Consider the following 19,870-nt stretch of genomic DNA (forward strand, 5'->3'; position numbering starts at 1 on the left):
TCCGGTAGACATGAATCAACCAGACAGATCACTAGGCTGCTGGTATCCAAGGTTCATGCAAGTTCAGACGAGGTACAACTAGGAAACATACTATTTTAACTCGGAAACTATATGTATTCAAGATGGGAGATAACAGCTATTGCAGTGTTTTGTCAGTACAGCTCTGCTGATACAAGAGGGAGGAGAAGACAGTTTTGCCCCCTCACTTTCTCCTCAGTGAAATTTCCCAGGGATGGAAAGGACAGCTGGGGAAGGGGATGTAGAAGAGATCCCCAATTCTTCCAACCACAGGTCACTGGATCCAACCTGTGTGGAGATACAGTATTATGCAACAGAAGTTCAAATTTAAACAATTCTATGAGAAAAAGGGCCACATCTACACTGCATATTTATGTCAGTTTTTAAGCTGGGTTAGCTGTCAGAGTCGCATCCAAACAACCATGGTAATTGTTGTTTTCTGAAGGTACTATCATTTTTTTAAAAAAGTCACACCAATTTCCTTTGTATACAGATATTTTCCAGGGAATCCAAATTAGGGCTGTTGATTCGGTTTGGCCCGAACTGAAAAACAGCCGAATTTACCACAATTTACCACGCTTCAAACAGATCTGCGCCTCCCAGCTGGGAGGCACAGATCTGTTTAAAGGGCCCCCGCGCACCTTCAGGGAATCCCCCTGGAGGCCGAATTTTCCCCCAAACTCCGGATCCCCCCGAATTTCCAGGGATCCGAAGCGGGGGAGTTCGGACTTCGGCACAGCCCGAATAAAAACGGGCCAAATTTTGCCGAAGCCGAACTATACCGAATTTTTTTTTCAACAGCCCTAATCCAAATAGTTCAGCTGATTTGAAACTGGGATAGATTTTGAGGAAAGACATTGCCATGGACTTGAAGAGATATCCATTTCAGGACATCTGCTCCTAGACCAAAGAAAAACAAAATGAACTGCAAAAATGGAGCCTGGCAATAGAACCACCTTGGAAATTTTTGGGTTCTGTCTATGATGGCCAAGAAAATATGTGTATAAGAACACAAGTAGACATGATGAAGATCACAGGTCTCTGACTACATTGTGCTCATGCACTGCCCAAATTCAGATCAGGGCCATGTGGGGAAATTCCCATTCAGTTCTGCTGTTCTAAACCAGGCATGGCACACTGGTAATGATATCAGCATTTTAAAGGGGAAACCTAGGGTTGCCAACCACCAGGTACTAGCTGGAGATCTCCTGCTATTATAACTGATCTCCAGCTGATAGAGATCAGTTCACCTGGAGAAAATGGCCACTTTGGCAATTAGACTCAATGGCATTGAAGCCCCTTCCCAAACCCCGCCCTCCTCAGGCTCTGCTCCAAAAACCTCCCTCCGGTTGTGAAGAGGGACCTGGCAAACCTAGGGAAACCGTAGATCCTTAACCCCCCCCCCTTAAAATGCTAATACAAGATGAAAAACTTGGTTTCATTTAACAAAACCTTGTTTTCCCCTCCTTGCATGGCCTTGATCCAAATTGGGGCTCTGTGCATGTGCAAATTGCCTGTTACAGATGAATGGAGTTATATGATCTTCATCCCCTCTGTTTGTGCCCTAAAACTTTCTAACAATTTTCATATGATACTGAAGAGACATGCTATCCCTTAACATTGATCCACTAAATTGTGTATGATCACACTCTACAAAGAATGATTTAATCATTTCTGCAATTTAACTAGGAAGAAGAAACCTACTAGCTAGCTGCCAGCTAGTAAGCTGGGACCACATTGCATTAAGTAACTTGTGGAATACATTTCAGCATCAGTCAAGGAGTTAATCCCCCTTGACTGCATACTTACCGAGATGTTTATATCAACAAGATTCTCCCATTAAGTGCCTTATTTTGTTAATTGACTTAATTATCTATTTAGAAGAAAGTAGCAACAGCTTGGTGCATACCTAATGTAAACATTGCTGCAGTAGAATCCACTCAAAAATGCTGCAGCAAACATAAGGTAAAACAGGCAAACAAGACAGGATCTGCAGTGTCACTTTTTTATATGCTCAGGAAATTCATGATGAAGCCTGACTTTTAATAGCAAAAGAGTAGGGATCTGGTACTTGCCCCACTACCATAGAAAATAGGTATTCACAGTATATATGCATTCCATAAATTACTTCTTTTAGGGATGTGCATTTGGATATTTGCAGTCTGAAAAATACCATATCATTATTTTTCTGATATATCCAGGTATCCAGAGCAGTATTTGGGATTCTTGGGAATACCAGTATCCGGGTCCTGAATATTTCTGGTATATTCAGAAATATCTGGTGCCAGCATTTGAAGGAACCTGGGCCTGTTTCCCCCCATTTCACAGGTTTCCTAGGCAATAGGAGGGATGGAAGAAGGGAGGTAGCTCTCCCAAGCAAATGGGATCATAGGGTTGCCAGGTCCCTCTTTGCCACCAGCAGGAGGTTTTTGGAGGTTGGCAACCCTATGGCGGGGGAGTACTAGAACAGCCTGGCTTGTGCTGTTTAGTCAGGTTCTCTTCTCTTGGCTTGTTTTAGAATTCTTTTACTGCTTTGCATTTTAATTTTAAAAGATTTGGGCTTTGGGGGGCATTTTAATTTCTATTTTTAAATGTTATCTTTTTGCATATCTTCTGGTTCTGGTATTACAGTTGTTTTTTGCGGGAGTGGTTTCATGGAATTCTGGTGTGTTTTTGAAATTTTTTATTGTTTTGAAAGAAATTCCTGGTTAGTTTTCAATAACAGTTAACTGCAGGGGAAAGTTTAGCTATTTTAAAACACCTGCAAGAAGGCATCAAGGCATCCTGAGAGTGGCAAATCCAAGGCAAAACTCCCTCTTGTCACCCTTCTGAGGAGGAGCGGCCAGTCTGCTCTGGGTCTCCCTCCTCTCCCCTCCCCCCCATGCATCCTGTGCATCCCCAACCTGGTAAAAGAACAGAACAAAGTAACTATGGAAATCTTGGGAAAGTATGCGGATCGGCATGCTGCAAAGGGAAGGGAAGGGAGAGTGTGCATCCAGAGAGCATCCAGAGAGCGGCAAATCCAAGGAAAAACTCCCCATACAATCGGTTGCATGAAAGTGGAGTCGAGCGGTTTGGTCTCCTGAGCGCTTGCCACCAAGGCTCGCCCCCAAGGCTGCCAGCCCTCTTGGATGGAAATTCCTGGCACTGGATGGCCGGAGCTCTACTGGGGAGGGGGGCACAACAATGACCATCTGTCAAAGTCTGGGAAAGGGGGGGGAATGTCACCAAGTATGGGAGTGGGGGGAAACGGGGAGCATGGTAAATAGAAAAATTAAGGAAACCAGAGGGACTGGTGCTTGTTTTTCTGTGCTGGGGCCGTGTCCACAGAGGTGAACCGCACAAGGTAATCTGCTGGGTGGAGTTGGGAGCGGGCATAATCAATGAGCTTATCAGAAGGGGAGGGCTCCAGCAAAGGGGCAGACCAAACCGTTGTAGAATACTGCCTGCTTTGTTCCCATGAAAAACCAAAACTACTTTGGGATTGACGGGGATAATCCGCGGCCATGAAAAAAAAATTAAATCGTGTTGTTGTTGTTTTGTGTTTTTTTGCTCCACGGCACGAGAGCAGCAAAATCATCCATGAAAAGTTGGCCAATGAGTATAATAAATGCAACAATGTGTTACATAACATTCAGATGTAATCCCAAAGTCAGAGAAGAAGAGGAAGATACCATCTTGGAACCTTTGCAAGTTTTACTGTATCCAGCTGGGAACCTTTGCAAGGTGTCCTAAAAAGGCTTTAGAATTTACAATAAGAGATACAGAATGGATATGAAGAGGGACTGAAAATGGCCGCCCGTCTTCCTCTTCTTCCCTGACTTTGGGACCACATCTGAATATATCTAATTGAAAGGTCTCTGATCTTCACCTGTAAAAACAAGAATATTCAAGAGAGAGTGTCAGACATGGGACTTTCATAATTATTGTGTCTCATCTTTTATATATAGTTGGCAATATTTTTGCCCTTTGTTAAGTAATACATTGTTGCATTTTCTTATACTCATTGTGTATATTGGTCTCTGTGTATGACTTTGCACTACATATTGATACACACAGAAGTGTCACTTTGGATAGTACCTGGAGGTTGGCAACACTAACCTCTTCCCTTCTGGGCAGGGGCCCTTGTGACCACTCCTGAGAAGTCTATGGTGATGTGTTGAGCTTTGAGAATATAGGCTGTCAAGTGGAACAACGCAACTATTTCCATGTTGGGAGGAATGTATGTAGCTAGTTTGTTCACTGTAACCTTGGTAGGTTACAGAGCCCGAGGCCTGGTCGTTTTTAAACTGAAAGAAGAAGCCTATTACAAGCTCTTGTTTGGATATTGGCTTCTTTGCCCTGGAGAAAGCATGGGTTTTCCCCATAGGAAACAATGCAGACAAATAAGATAAGCTAGGGACACCCTGTTCAGGGCCCTTGATCCAATTTTGTTGATTCTGGGGGAGGGGGTTAGTGAACAGACATGACTAGGTTCTCCACAGTTTTGGTGTAATTTGGTTGAAAAACAGCCACTCCAGTCCCTTGGAAAGAGTCCTGCTATCGGTAATAATAAACCAGAAAAATTTCACAATTCAAAACAACAACAACACCAAAATCAGAATTCCAAAATGATGTGCGGAGACCCAAATACTCCAGAACACTGATTTGGAACCTGTTCCTGAAATCTGAATTCAAATAATACCAGTTTTTCTTTTAAGTGCACATCCATAGCCTCTTTGTACATTATGGAGTACACAAATTAGGTCCAGGGTTACATCCTGTGCAACAGATGTAAGTTGTGGTTCTCACCTTCCCTACTCAGATTGTGTCTGTGGTGTACACGGAGAAAGGACTTCACTCCCCCATACCATTTTTGTGACATAAAATGTTCTGGGGGCACTATTTGGCCCACAAATGTATACATGGGGTTTTACAATGGGCCAAACAGTTTCCCCTGGAGCCATTTCAAGAGCGGGTGGGGGAAGCTGAAGTCCCTTCTCCATGCACACCACAGTCACAGTCTCAATTGGGCACCACAAATGAGGCAACTTTTACAATAACCAAGTAATTCCTTTAGAACTGGAATAACAACTATCTAGGTTTGCCATTTTCCCATTGCTGGGGGTGGTGGTGAGGGAGCAAAATTATAATCGTGTGATGCCACAACATCACTTCCAGTAATGTAGCTAGAAGTGACATCACTGTGTTATGGGATGCTCTAGGATTTACCCCAAACTCTACAATTTGTTTTTGGGTAATACAATACAGTGATCCCATTTCCAGAAGTGACATTGTGGAAGTGATGTTCCAGCCTCAGAAGTTTGCCATTAAAGTAAGCCTCACCCCTGCCAGTCTTCCACTGTGTTGGAACACACCAGTCCCAAAGTACAGCACACTACTTCCAAGTCACCTTGAATTTGGTACATTGCACTCAGTTCGCTCATTTGCAAAGTGCCAATTCAGCACTTAAAATTGCAGTGATGCGTCTGATGAGGCTTGTAAACTGCTAAAACAGATAGATCAATACATTCAGAAACTGAAAACACTTTTTGATTTATTCTTTTCTTAATAGATTTGCTCCACATATATCAAACTGCAGGAGATAAATGGCTCAATACCCATTGTTATTAGAGAGACAGTCAATCTTATCTCCACAACAACAGGTAGCCCATTAGACACAGACCTGCCAGCTGCTGCTGCTCCATTACAGCACCAACCATTTTTTTAATTACAGGCTGGAGTTTATCATCTTTGCTGTATGTTTTACAGCAGCAAAGCCCAATTCACTTTACACACCAAGTTGCTTCTCTCTGGCCATTTATGCATGGCTGTTTCCTCGCTAGGGTTGCCAACCTCCAGGTACTTTGTGCGAAGGAATAGTGACAAGCTCTTGCAATGTATGCAAAATAGTGATGTTATTCAAAAAGTGCAAAAACATGCAAAGTTACAATGATATGCCGAACTCACACTTATATACGTAAGTCTTCCAAAAGGAAGTCAATCTTGATAGGCACAAGCTTTACAAGGTAAGTACAAAAACGTATTTCTCTTAACATTTGTTCTTTTTTGCAGGTAGAAATGTTGAAGTGCTGTGGAGGCTGAAACGGATCGGGAGTGTCCTTCCGGATGAAATCAACGCTTTCGCTGTTGCACGACAGCTTCTTCAGCCAAGAGCCTCACTCATACACTTGTCTTCATCCAGCAGTAATTTTTCACAGCTTATTCAGTCTCAGGCAGTAATATTTCACAGCTTATCCAGTCTCATTCTCCTCTGCGCCCAGTAGGCTGCTTGAGAACTGTTGCCTGCTATTACAACTGATCTCCAGCCAATAGAGATCAGTTCATCTGGAGAAAATAACTGCTTTGGCAACTGGACTCTATGGCATTGAAGTCCCTCCCCAAACCCCACCCTCCTCACCCTCTCCAAGCATTTCCCAACCCAGAGCTGGCAACCCTATTCCTCGCGATCACCCCATCGACTACTTCGGGGCTTTGCTTTGATTACACTTGCATTTTCTGACTGTCAGAGGTCGCCTCACTCTCCCCACATTTTGCCCACGTTTTCTGGATTTGTGTTTAGCCAGCATCCAGAAAATGCCAGGAAAGCATGCAGAAACATGCGGGGAGAGTGAGGTGACCCCTGATGGTCAGAAAATGCATGCATAATCAAAGCAAAGCCCCAAAGTAGTCAGTGGGGTGACCGCAAGGAAACAGACATGCATAAATGGCCTCTCAGTTTCCCAGTCCTGAGCGGCAATGACAAATGGCTACATGCACAGTTAAACGAGCAGAACACCATGCTACTTCCATGGCAAACACCAACGGGAAGCTGTAAAAACATGCAAGTATGAACTGCTGCAGAACGCTTCAAGTAGGAGAGAATGAGAGTCCTGCAAAGTTTGTCTGAAATACTGAACACTCTCAGATATCCACAGAACCAAAGACAAAACCTCATAGCCTCATAAAGACAAAGGCTTGGGTGGGAGGACAGAGGCGCAAGCACTTCCTTGGGTTCTCAGTAGTTTGGATCTGAACATCTGAAGGGCTGCCTTCACCCCTAAAGGCCTATCTGGACACTAGGGTTGCCAACCTCCACCAGCAGGAGAATTTGGGGGCGGAGCCTGAGGAGGGTGAGGTTTGGGGAGGGACTTCAATGCCATAGAGTCCAATTGCCAAAGCAGTCATTTTCTCCAGGGGAACTGATCTCTATCGGCTGGAGATCAGTTGTAATAACAGGAGATCTCCAGCTATTCTCCCTAATGGAGAAAATGGCTACTTTGGCAATTTGACTCTCTTGCATTGAAGTCCCTCCCTTCCCCAAACCTTGCCCTCCTCAGGCTCCTCCCCAAAAACCTCCTGGTGGTAGTGAAGAGGGACCTGGCAACCCTATCCAGGAGACAGAGATTAGTTTACCTGGAGAAAATGGCCACTTTGGAAGGTGGACTCTATGGCATTCCACCCCATTGAAGTCCCTCCCCAAACCCCACAATCCTCAGGCTCTGTCACCCAAATCTCCAGGTATTTCCCAAACCAGAGCTGGCAACCCTACTGGACACTGAGACCATCTGTGGAGGTCCTTCTCTTTGTGCTTCAACCTTCAGAACTACAGTGGATAGACAATACAAGGGGCATCTTCAACAGAAGTGCTATGAACCTGGAATACCCAGCTGAAGAAGGTTCTTCTTGCCTATCCTTGCTGTGGTTTTACAAACTGGTGAACCCTTCCCTCATTCTGTCAAGCTTCTGGAGTTTTAACATTTGGCTACTCACTATTATTACTGACTGAATGATTGATTTATAATGCTGCCAGGTTTGGGTTTAAAAAAATCAATATTGCCGCTTTAATCTGCTGATTTTCTTCAATCTTTTTATTCATTGTTCTTGCATTATATTGATTTAATCTCTATTGTGAGGCATCCTGTACAGCATTGAAGAGTGGGCTAAACATTGTTAATGAATACATCACTGAATTCAATGACTGTGTGTTCGGGCAACTTTTGCTTTAGTTCCCCCATCTGTAAAACTGGAGGAAGGAATAGTAACCTATGTTACATGGGGGATGAAGAAGGAATTACAGAATTATGAAGCATTGTCACAATCAAACACATTTTTAAGGCAATATTAATTAATGTGTTTTTAATGCTACGTTAAGGTATTTCTTTTCTCCAGACTTTTAAAAATGTTGCTGGTTTGGGTATTTCGCTGTGCTTATCTGGTTCTGCACATGCGCATACTCTTTCTTTAGATTGTGTTACATTATTTTACTTGTTGTGTACCAGCCTTGGCAGTTAATATACCACAATAAACAAATATATGGTTTTTATTATTATTCACTATAAGCTTAAGAAAAATTTACTCTCTTCTCAGCCAGTGCTTGCCATGCCTCCTGAAAAGCAAAGGCTGCCCATTTTTTAAAAAATCATATCATATATTATATGATAGCATATTTGGGGGTGGGGATCTAGGTTGAAATCTTCACTGATGCATAAGCCATGTTTTCTTCCCCTGCATACACAAGAAGGCATCTGTCAGCCCAGCCCAATCATTCACTGATGTGCACATCCAATTGCATCATTGATCACATACATCTGATAACAGACCACTGGAACACAGCTCTCATTTGTCTTTTTGGCAGACTGTTATCAGAGGCATCTTGCAGTTGCTGCAGAACAGCAACAGCTTGGGTGTGGCAAGTCCACATTAAAAATCCCACCCCAAATTCTTGGGCTCCCTTATAAGCTGCCAGTGTGTGAGTGTGCTGCATTTTGCTCAGAACTACTTAGCTCACCATTGCTTTGAGTGTTTTTTGCTTTTATATTTTGACAAATGGCACACTGAGCTCTCATTTTTTGTCTGCATTGCACCAGACCTTCCCCTCTTTCATCTCTGCCCCCCATTAAACTGCCCAGACTGTCAGAAATCCCTCAAGCCCACACTCCTTTACAAATCATTGGTGCCCTTAAGAAATTTTAGACTGTAACCTTAATATTGTCGAAGGCTTTCACGGTCAGAGTTCATTGGTTCTTGTAGGTTATCCAGGCTGTGTAACCATGGTCTTGGTATTTTCTTTCCTGACGTTTCGCCAGCAGCTGTGGCAGGCATTTTCAGAGGAGTAACACTGAAGGACAGTGTCTCTCAGTGTCAAGTGTATAAGAGTAATATATAGTCAGAAGGGGGTTGGGCTTGAGCTGAATCATTGTCCTGCAAAGTATTAAAGGTAATGTGCAAATCATTGTCCTGTAAGAATAAAGATAATGTGCTAATGAGGGTGTGGTATGTAAATGTGGAACCATTGTATCCTGAAGTGATCTGTTAACATGTGGAATCCAAGGCTAATCCGCATGGCTATTGTGGACTGTAGTCTTTGTTAGTCTGGAAGTTTTCAGGACAGGAAGCCAAGCCTTATTCAGTCTTAAACTCTCTTCTTTTCTGTTAAAGTTGCGCTGATGTTTATGAATTTCAATGGCTTCTCTGTGCAATCTGACAAAATAGTTGGTAGAATTGTTCAGTATTTCAGTTTCTTGGAATAAGACCCTGTGTCCTGTTTGGGTCAGTCCATGTTCAGCCACTGCTGATTTCTCAGGTTGGCCAAGTCTGCAGTATCTTTCATGTTCTTTTATCCTTGTTTGTATGCTGTGTTGTGTGGTCCCGATGTAAACTTAATGCTAACATGACCTGGATAGCCCAGGATAGCCCGTTCTAGTCATGTCTCATAAGCTTACCAGGATCAGCCCTGGCTAGTATTTGGATAGGAAAGCTATGGTTGTTACCAGAGGTAGGCAACAGCAAACTACCTCTGAATGTCTCTTGCCTTGAAAACCCTATGGGGTTGCCATACGTCAGCTCTAACTTGATGGCAAATTAACAAATGTTGATGCTCTTACCCCCCCCCCCAAGCTAATTCATATTTCAAAGATTAAGTGACAGGCTGCTCTTGGGGTAGGGTTGCCAACCTCCAGGTACTAGCTAGAGATCTCCCACTATTACAAGTCCAGCCAATAGAGATCAGTTCACCTGGAGAAAATGGCCGCTTTGGCAATTGGACTCTATGGCATTGAAGTCCCTCTCCAAACCCTGCCCTCCCCAGGCTCTGCCCCCAAAACCTCCCACTGGTGGTGAAGAGGGACTTGGCAACCCTATCCTGGGGCCCTCCCGCTGAGCTTGTGAACCGGGGCCCCAAAGACCAGCCCCAAGGGCACCACTGCTTGGGATGCATGATCACCTGACATCACTTTGAGTTTCCCCACTCTCATTTAATTTCACCCCCTCCCAGATGCCCCAGTGGAAGGAAACAGGAAAGGGCTGCTAAACTGGTGACACAGCTTACACTTGGAAGCACAGATGGGAATTGTGTGTCTTCCTTTCTGTACCCCTGAACTGGCATGTTTTGTTTCTTTGCCTTGCCCTGGCCTTTCAGTTTGCTTCTTTCCCAAGCCTGCTGTTTCCTTGTCTGCCATTCACTAACTTCTGCTTGTTTCCTGCCTCTCTGCACTGAGTTTTCTTGTTCATGATCCTTCTCATATTTTTCTCCATTCTCCTGATCCAGTGTGGTATAGAGCAGCAATTCTTAATGGAGGCATTCTACAAATCTGGGAAATGATTCAGAACTCCAGGGGTCACTGGGAATTTTAGGCAGCCCCTTCTCCCCCATTTGTCAGTGGGGGATAGTTGGTTTATTCTGCTCACCACATTCAGAGGATAAAATTCCAGATTTTTCCCCCTGGTCCTGCTGTGACCAGTTTGTTCAACATAGAGGATAAAATATCTCGTGTCCGTACCAATATGGAGTCACTCACTGTGATAGGATCTAGAATTGACATATGCCCTCCAAACACCTGGTGGGGCTTCCTGTCTTCCAGTGGTGTTCAGTGGAGCAGTGGAAGGAAATGGGGGGAGGGGAAAATAGCATTGTGCAATGCTGCAACATCACTCTGACTAGGAACCTGGAATCAACATCACACAACATTTCTGGGTTTCTAGCCAGAACGTGAGTTCCTAGCCAGAAGTGACATAGCAGTACTGCGCTACACTGTTTAGCCCATCACCATCCCCCAAATTTTTCTGCCACTTTTGGAGCCAGGGCAACCACCCTAATAGGATCAGATGGTGTCAGGTCACTGGTTTGTACTGGTATTGGATACTTTTTCCTTTATTCAGTCTGAAGATGTGGACAGGATTCTTGGAAGTCTACCTACCAAGGTCCTTTTATGAACCTTGGCCATCCTGGTTGCTTAAATCTGCCAGAGGGATGGCTAGCTGACTGGGCCCAGGAGACAGTAAATGCCTCCCTTGAATCAGGCAGTGCTGTTGGAAAAAAAGCTACTCTGGACCCAGGGGATTTGAGCCAAGTGATTGAATGAGTGGTGGATAGGCAACTCCCAAGAATTCCTGGACAAAGCAGATTGTTTGAATCCTTTCCAGTTGGGTTCAAGGCCTGGGTATGAGAATGAAATAATCTTGGTCACCCTGGTGGATGATCTATGCATGGAAATGGATGGAGTGTGACCCTGTTGATTCTCTTGGACCTCTCAGTTTCTTTTGATCCCATTGATCATGGTTTCCTTCTAGACCTACCTGGTCTAAAGCTTCTAAACCTACCTGGAAGGTGGGTTTCCAAAGATGGTGCTGGGGAACTGCTGCTCAGCCCCTTGGACTCTGTCCTATGGGGCCCTGCAGGGGGCCATCTTGTCACCCATACCTTTTAACATTTACATGAGGTTGCTTGGAGATGTCATCTGGAGATTTTAGCTGTCACCAATATGAGGTTGAGCTCCATCTCACACTTCTAACAGATCTCAAGGATGCTATGGAAACTGTGAACCAGTTCCTGGAGGCAGTCTTTGGATGGATGAGGCTAATAAACTGAATTTTTCCCCAACAAAATGGAGGTACTACTGATGGAGGAAGGACTGACCCTGGAACTGAAGTATCTTCTATTCTGGATGGGACTGCACTCTCTCTAAAAGAGCAGGTTTGTAACTTGGAAGCGGGGGCGATGCTGGACCCAGGCTTCCTCTTAAATAAGAAGGTGGTGGCAGTGGCTATGAGTGCTTTGGCTGGTAAGCCAACTGCAGCCTTTCCCAGGCGAAAAGAAAAATTCCTGCCACTTTGATGCATGCCTGGTAACATCTAGATCAGACTACTGCAATGTGCTATATGATAGGCTGCCTTTGAAGGGTGTCCAAGTGGATTGTATGGACCACATCACTCCAGGCTTGTTCCACCTACACTGGCTCCTAATTAGCTTTCAGGTCCAATTCTAGGTGACCTTTATAGCCCTATACAGCTTGGGGCCAGCATATTCCCTACCTGGTGGTTGTGGTCATCTTCAGAGGCCCCTCTTTCAGACCCCTTGCCATCCCAACTGCCCAGTGATGGTGGGCAATTGCCCACTAACTCACTGGACTGCCCACTGCTCCTCAGCTGGCCGGCAGGTGGAAGTAGACCAGCTGAGGGGTGGTGGTGATTCACTTTCAGGGCATGATTCTGTCACTTCCGGGGTAAACCCAGAAGTGCCAGTGATGCTCTAGCCATCCCCCCAAAAATTATATAGTTTTCATAGAGTTTTTGAAGGGAATCACTAGAGTATCCCGCCAGTGCCAGCACTTCTGGGGTAAAACAAACACATCCTCAGCTGTTCCTGATCCAACAGGCTGCCTAATGCAGGCCCATGATGAGAGCCACAGGCTAGCAGCCAAGAACCCTTTGGCTCTTGCCCATGCCCAGGCGAAGTACCTGCAAGCAGAGGAGAAATATTATCAGCCCTGATATTTATCAGTTGCTGCTAGCAAGCTTGCAGGATTTCCCCCTTTCCCCCCCCCCTTGCCAGAGGGAAGACTTACCTGTTATTTGCTTGGTTAGCAATAAAAAAAGGCAGCGCTGGACTAAATCTATACAATAGCTATGGAAATATGGGATGAATATTGTTTGGAACCTTATAGATTGTTATTATATATCAACCCTATGCATTTCTGTGTATTGATTATTTCAGTAATGTCTGTGTTTCTTTTAAATATTTGAATTTTGTTTCATCATGATATTTGTGTTTTTATCATATACTGTGTAACATTGTTTTATTTGATGGTCCATGACTGTAATAAATTTGATTTGACTTACCTGTTATCTGCAGGTTGTTGTTTGTTAGCAACCTTGAGCCACCAGTCAGTGGGGAAAGGCAGCATAAAACTATTTTAATAAATTAATTGATGATTCAATGATAAGGTAATGCACTTCTGGTGTTGGTAGTGGATTAAAGGTTAGAGTGTTGTACTGGGACCAGGGAGACCCATGTTCAAATTCCTCTTCAACCATGATGTTCAAGTGGTGACCCTGCGCCAGTCATTCTCTCTCAGCTGACCTACCTCACAAGGTAGACAGAGTGGGGGAGAAGAAACCCATGTATGCTGCCTGAACTCTTCAGTGGAGGAACAGGATACAATGGTTAGACACATAGATGTCACTCATGCCCTGGCTTTCTCCCTGATGCTGGCATTCTCGAAGTTGTCTGCAGTGCACACAAATTAAAAACAAGTCCTCCAGAGGACACAACACTAGGTTATCCCATGCCAAATAATAAATGTAAGTCAATGGGGTTTCTACCCCTTTTATTTCCTAGATTTTTTTCTTCCTCTCACCAAGATGTATATATAGCTGTTAATATGTAGATATCCATCACTGACAAATAATAAAAGCAAACCATCTAGAAAATAGACACGGTTGGATATGCAATTAACATTTTTGCAAGGAAAATCAACAAAAGGCAGAAGGTAAGGGAAGCAACCACAATGGCAGAGTGTGGATTTCATTTTTGTATTTTACACATCTTTATAGCTTGTTTAGTGCTCTACTAAAGTTTTTGTGAAGTTTTATTTTTTATATATATAACAATAATCCTTTTTGTGAAGAGGCCAAATTTTCCAGTGACTGGCTACTGCTATCTTTTGAAAACTGAATTTCATTTTGACACGGCTACACTTGATTTTTTCCTGACTTGGATGTCCCAGGTTAGCCCAATCTCATCAGATCTTGGAAGTTAAGCAGGGTCAGCCCTGGTTAGTACTTGCATGGGAGACCATCAAGGAAGTCCAGGGTTGCTACAGAGAGACAGGCAATGGCAAACCACCTCCATTGGTGTCTTGCCTTGAAAACCTTGTGGGGTTACCATAAGTCAGCTGTGATTTGATGGCACTTTCCATCACCACTTTTTATTTTATTTTTATTTTTTGCATTACAATTCCTATAAAGCAAATAGTTTCCATGGCTGAGTAACAAATTCCATACGTAATATTAAACGATACTATGCAGTAACGTTTTCACACGCAGTGAAAGAGTCACATTAGCCATGTGAACAAGTGAAAAAGAATCACATGCAGTGAAAAAGAATCACATGAGCCAAGATTCCAATAGTGCAGTCCTAAGCAGAATTACACCCTTCTACGTGCAAGGACTTCAAAGGATATATCTCTGTTTAGGATTACATCACAAATCAGGGAACATCCAAACTCCATGTGATTACACAATCAGACCCTTGTCATGTGATTTTGCCACCACTCGTCATATTCACCAACTTCATACAAATGCAGATTAAAATTTGAGGGCTGCCCCCCCCCACCTCGCCCAAGCTATAAATTGGTAGGGTTGCCAGATACCAGGTAATGGAGGGCAATTGCTTGCCGATTAAGGGGGCTGCCCACCACCCCTCAGCTGGTCAACAGGCAGAAGCAGGGGTGATTAACGTCACTTCCGAGTTTACTCTCAACCTTGCAACCTGCTTTCCTTTGTCTTTTTCTGCCCACTGGGGCAGCCTCATATTCTCCCCATTGGCAAAACAACAACACCACCACCAACATGAAAACAGGTGAGTTTTTGTGCTCACCCTCGTCATGTTAGATTTAGCAGGAATGTTTGCCCCTTTTCAAAAAGGTATGGCTTGTCCCTGATAGTAGTTTGCAGACCTTCAGTATAAATGTTTCAGGCCTTCAGTATAAATGTTTCAGGCCAGTACTGGGTGGCCAACCTCAACTTGGCAATCACCTGAGCATCATTCTTTGCGATTCCGGAACAGCTCTGTGCGTCGAAACTTGCCTCACTCCAATTCACTTCACTTTCTGTCTCATCTTATGCAGACAGTGTGATTGGCACAGGGTGTGAAGTCATCACGGATCCCATGCAGGTTCTTCTGTGTGGCATGTCAACAAAAGCAAATATGCTGCATGCAGGTTGAGATAACACAGGGGTGCACCAGGGCATGGTGGAACGAAGTCTCTTATCCTAATACAAAACTGCCAGGCAACTTTTGGTTGGATGCATTCCACTTGTTATGTAAATACTCTCTTTCTGCCCTGCTGGCCCATTCATGTAGCCAGGCATCCTGATGTCACCAATACTGGCCTATGCAAATCTTTCCTTTGTGCTTTGTTTTAGGGCAGATTATCAAGGACCACACAGGAGTAACATCTCACAGAGATCTCCAACTTTATAGTACACTAGTGCGTGTTTCCTCTGAAAACTTTTTGGAAACAAATTGGTCCAAAGTACAATGGCCAGGCTATTGATTGAGGCTGGGTACAGGGATTTTGTCCAGAAAGACCCATCTGCTGAAAGATCTGTACTGGCTACTTGCCTGTTTCTGAAAACATTCTAAATTGCTGGCCTTTATCTTTAAGGTCATAAGTGGTTTGGGCCAGAGTACTTGAAGGTCGGCCTCCTCCTATACTGTCAAGCTCGCCAGTTAAGGTCCACCTCCCAAGCCCTGCTCTCTGTCCCCCAGCCTGCATAAGTAAGGTGGGCAGCAGCTATAGACAGGGTTTTTGCAATGGTGGCGCCTTGCCTTTGAAATGCCCTTGCAGCTCACCTGGTGCCTGTCTTACTGTCTTTTAAGTGCCAGGCTGAAACATTTCTTGTTATTCAGGCTTTTAACTTGGGGATTTTCTTTTTTTAGCTGTTTTATACTCAGCTTCAAGTCCGGGGACTGTTTTATAGATTTTTTGTTAGGTCTGCTTAATGGTTGTTCTGTGCCATTTTTATGCCCCAAGCTTCCCCCCTCACACACACACACACACACACACACACAATACTGACAATTTGTGCTGTTGTTTTTATGATTTTATGGTATTGTTTTTGTGAACTGCCTCAAGCAGGTCTCTGAAGAGGCGGCATATGAGGCTGTGAATAAATACATATTGGCCTTCTGTACAAAAGGCAGAAAGGCTTCATTGCTCTATAAATTATGCACCAACACTTTAGATGTGATGAACCGTAAGATGCAGATGAAATGTTTTCAAAAAGGGTAGTTGATTTCTCTCCCTCCCAACGACATAAGCACCAGACTTTATATACAATATACGGACATTAAAACTATTATGGTCAAGACAGAGCGCAAACTTGATTTTTCATGCCATCACTAACCATCGTGTTATGAGTTGATTGGTGGCATAATAAATGGTTTTTTTGCTCATGCAGAACAACCCAGATGGCCCACCTCTATGTGCACTTGGCAGTCTTCATGGGGTAGTGACTGTCCACAACTATTCACAAGCTGCAAGTGCTCCCCTAAGCAACTTCACACTGGTGGAAACACCTCTTCAATTCATTCTCAGCCACAAGGGAGAAAGAGATTCCAGATCTCTAAGGAACATGCCATATGATCTTTACCCTGGGAAGGGATAGACAGCTCCTACATGCAAGAATGTCTGAGAGAGACGTTTCAGGTGGGTAGCCATGCTGGTCTCCAGTAGAAGAGCAAGATTCAAGTCCAGTAGGGAGAGAAGACATGCTCAGTGGAGAAGATCTTATTCCTTGGGAATGCATAGAACCTTGGTTCTGTAGCATATAATCCATATTCTTCATAAAAATGCCAAACTTCTGGCAATCAAGTAGTTCCATAGTATAACCACAGTCCAACCAGTTCATACCAATCCATACTCCAGCTGCACACCTCTCATGTGGCTGTGGGAAATGCTTAAGTTGTACAAGGCAACAAGCCCTGGACAACTCTTCATTGCACCTGTTCTCTGCAAATTCCCCTTTCCCTATTTACGCTACCTGTAACTCTTTTCACTGCAGACCTGGCACTTGTCCAGCATAATCAGGCTCCATCTGTGCTCTGCTGTCTACCAGGTTCTGGATCATTCCAGCTCCTTCAGAGGCACTTGCAACACCTTGGAGTCATGCAAGGCTTGAGAGGTTGGCCCAACTCTAACAAGCAGCAAATACCACATGGAGCTTGTAGGCAGCTACTTGTCTAAATCAGGGCATTGTTTGTAGTATGCTGGGAACAGCAGGTCATTTAACTGCTCTAAAGCAAGAGAAGAGCTACCTCAGGCATAACCCTCAGCAATCAAGATACCCCTGCTGAAATCACAGCATCTGTCCCAACTGCCAGCAGTTCACAGAGATACAGAGCAATCAATGAGAAGATGGGTTCCAGTAAGCCATCTGAAGTGTAAAGTTGGTGAATGTCCCACTTCTTGCCCAGGAAGCTGTATTCTTTCAGATATTTCCCTTGCTATGTACCACAACACATCCAGGTGTTTCATAAACTGGACTTAGCCCTGCAACCTGTTTCTGAATGCAAAGTTCATGCCTGTTATGATTTTATGCGCACCTAAGAACCAAAGCCAGTGAACGTCTGCAAAGTACAGAGCCCTCACCAATGGAGGACACTTGGTATCTGGTACCTGGGGTCTCAAGTTGCAACTGGATGGCCATCCGGGCTATGACACACATACTCTCTCACTCTTTCAAAATTCATCTGTAATCATAAAATTACAGGTAGTCGGCTACTATTCAAACCTGAAGTGATTTGTTGACACACAAGGAAAGTCACCATAAGCCAGAAAGTAACACAAACAGTTCCTGTCCACGAAGACATATCTATTGCTTTTGCAGGGAATGCCTGTTCAAGGATTGTTGATTGTTAAGTAAACCTTTAAACAACCAAGAAAACTCAGATTCAGCAGCTATGAATTAGATGTAGTTTTCACTGCAATAGGTAGGAATTCTCTGTATAGAAATTCTCCCTTGTCCTGCTGAGTGCATGGCTACTTGCAAAACAGTAAAGAAAACATCCCATTAAGAATGTAATGACAAACCTAGAGGAACCAACAGCATTCTTTTTCAAATAGTGGCCAGCCAATATTTTTGCACAGCTTACAAGAAGGGCATGAAGAAAACAACCCTCCTTAGTTTGTTCCCTGAGGAATAAAGCCCAGATACAGGGGGGTTCCATAGCCAATATCTCAATACCTCCGTATCTTCCAATGTAAGTACATTCATTAAAAAGGGTTCTGCACTTGGGGAAAGGGAACAATGCCCCCACCCCCCATATATTAGAGCAGTCTAGTTTTGTGTTAAAAGGAGACATGCTGCTTTTAAGGCTGGGGTAGTCAAGCCCAACCCCAATCTCAGAGCTATAAAACTCTGAAAATAACCATCTGGAAGCTACAGCACTGCACCTCATTCACTTCTTCTAGAGAAACTAAGCTCAGTGAATGAGAGAAATACACCTTTTCTTGCTTGCACCGAGCACAAACCACTGAAAATTTATCTTTAAGGTTTGTAAAATAGATCTTGATTTTGCTACATGCATTTCTAAATACCTTCATTACAATTCCCTTCCTATATTTAGGGAGAATGTGCTTCTACTCCCCATGCCCCCCCAGTTCCTTGGATTACTATTTCGTTTAGAGCAGGCAACTTGCCACTTGCCATTTCAGTGCCAGGAAGCACCTTTTCCTCTTCCTGAACTCAGCATCACACTATAGTCTCCTTTTCCAGATCTAGTCTTGTAGCTTTCCCTGCAGAACTTGCTGTTTTCAACAGGTTTCTTGTGAGTCAGGACTCTCTGACAGCACAAGTCTGCAAGAGACCAAATGAGATGGGGAGAGATGCCTGGCACAAGGTGGCAAGTGGGGCATTTGTGCGAGCCCCTTCCCCTTGGGCACCATGTGAACAGGAATAGTAGGAAAGCCCATCCCTGCAGAACAGGGGGCACTGTACCTGGCTCAGGGACACTGAGGTCTGGAGAGAAGAGGAGAAACTCCTTGCAGGTGTCTAAGTCCAATTTGGGCAGGCTCTTCTTGCGGCACAGGTCGGTGACAATCCGAGCTGCTGTCTGACACTGGCTGTCCGCTTTAGCAGCACTCATTTCCCAAAGTTCATCTCCCTTTGCCGCCTACCTGGGCTGACTAGGAAAGACCAAACAGGGGAGGACAGGATCACAGCAACAGTGTCACACACCCCAGGACTCCACTAGTGCATTCATGCCATCTTGCTGCCTCTCTGCCCAAGAGGCACCCCAGGGATGGAGGCTGTTGTCAGGGTTCGGGGCTTGACAACCTCTGGTCACTTTCCCCAAACCACAGCTTGCTGCAAACCGGCCAGTGCCTTCTGATTGTCTTGTTGCATCCGATTATCAAGAGAGCTGTTATTTACTGCCAAGGCGTGCTCTGCACAAGGATCCTCCTCCCCAATTCATTTTCATGCTCTCCTTTCATAGTTGCAGAGCCTCATTTCAGAGAATTTCTTAACCCCGTTATTGCTCTACCTTCTTTTCCAGGTGGCAGAAGAGGCATTTCCAGTGAAGTGTACGAAGGACTGGAGCCCAGTAGCCAGTGCACACGGCTAAAAAGAGCATTACAGTCTTCCTTACTGTGCGAAACAGCTTGTCACAACACAGAGCTGAAGCTGAGCAACACGATTGGCTCCTGCGCACGCTGCTTCCAGCACAAGGGAGGGAACAGGTTTTATTTATTGGCTCTTCCCAGCCCGAACATGCTAAACTGCAGATTGCTAATAGGGTGCCAGACCCGTTTTGTGTTCGGTAATTAGATCATTGTTTTAATTTACTGTACCACGTCAGGGTTCCCAC

General features: G+C 44.3%; 1 protein-coding gene across 1 annotated transcript in view; it reads right to left on the bottom strand.

Moving 5' to 3' along the window:
* Positions 1 to 19,147, bottom strand: part of SYT6 (synaptotagmin 6) — a 180,021-nt gene extending 160,874 nt beyond the window's left edge. The window contains exon 1 of the mRNA XM_056844229.1: positions 19,000 to 19,147. Coding sequence (XP_056700207.1) covers positions 19,000 to 19,147 — 148 coding nt within the window. The remainder of the gene's footprint in view (positions 1 to 18,999) is intronic.
* Positions 19,148 to 19,870: the final 723 nt, after the last annotated feature.

This window comes from Euleptes europaea, chromosome 2 (genome assembly GCF_029931775.1).
Source record: "Euleptes europaea isolate rEulEur1 chromosome 2, rEulEur1.hap1, whole genome shotgun sequence".
Classification (NCBI taxonomy): Eukaryota; Metazoa; Chordata; class Lepidosauria; order Squamata; family Sphaerodactylidae; genus Euleptes; species Euleptes europaea.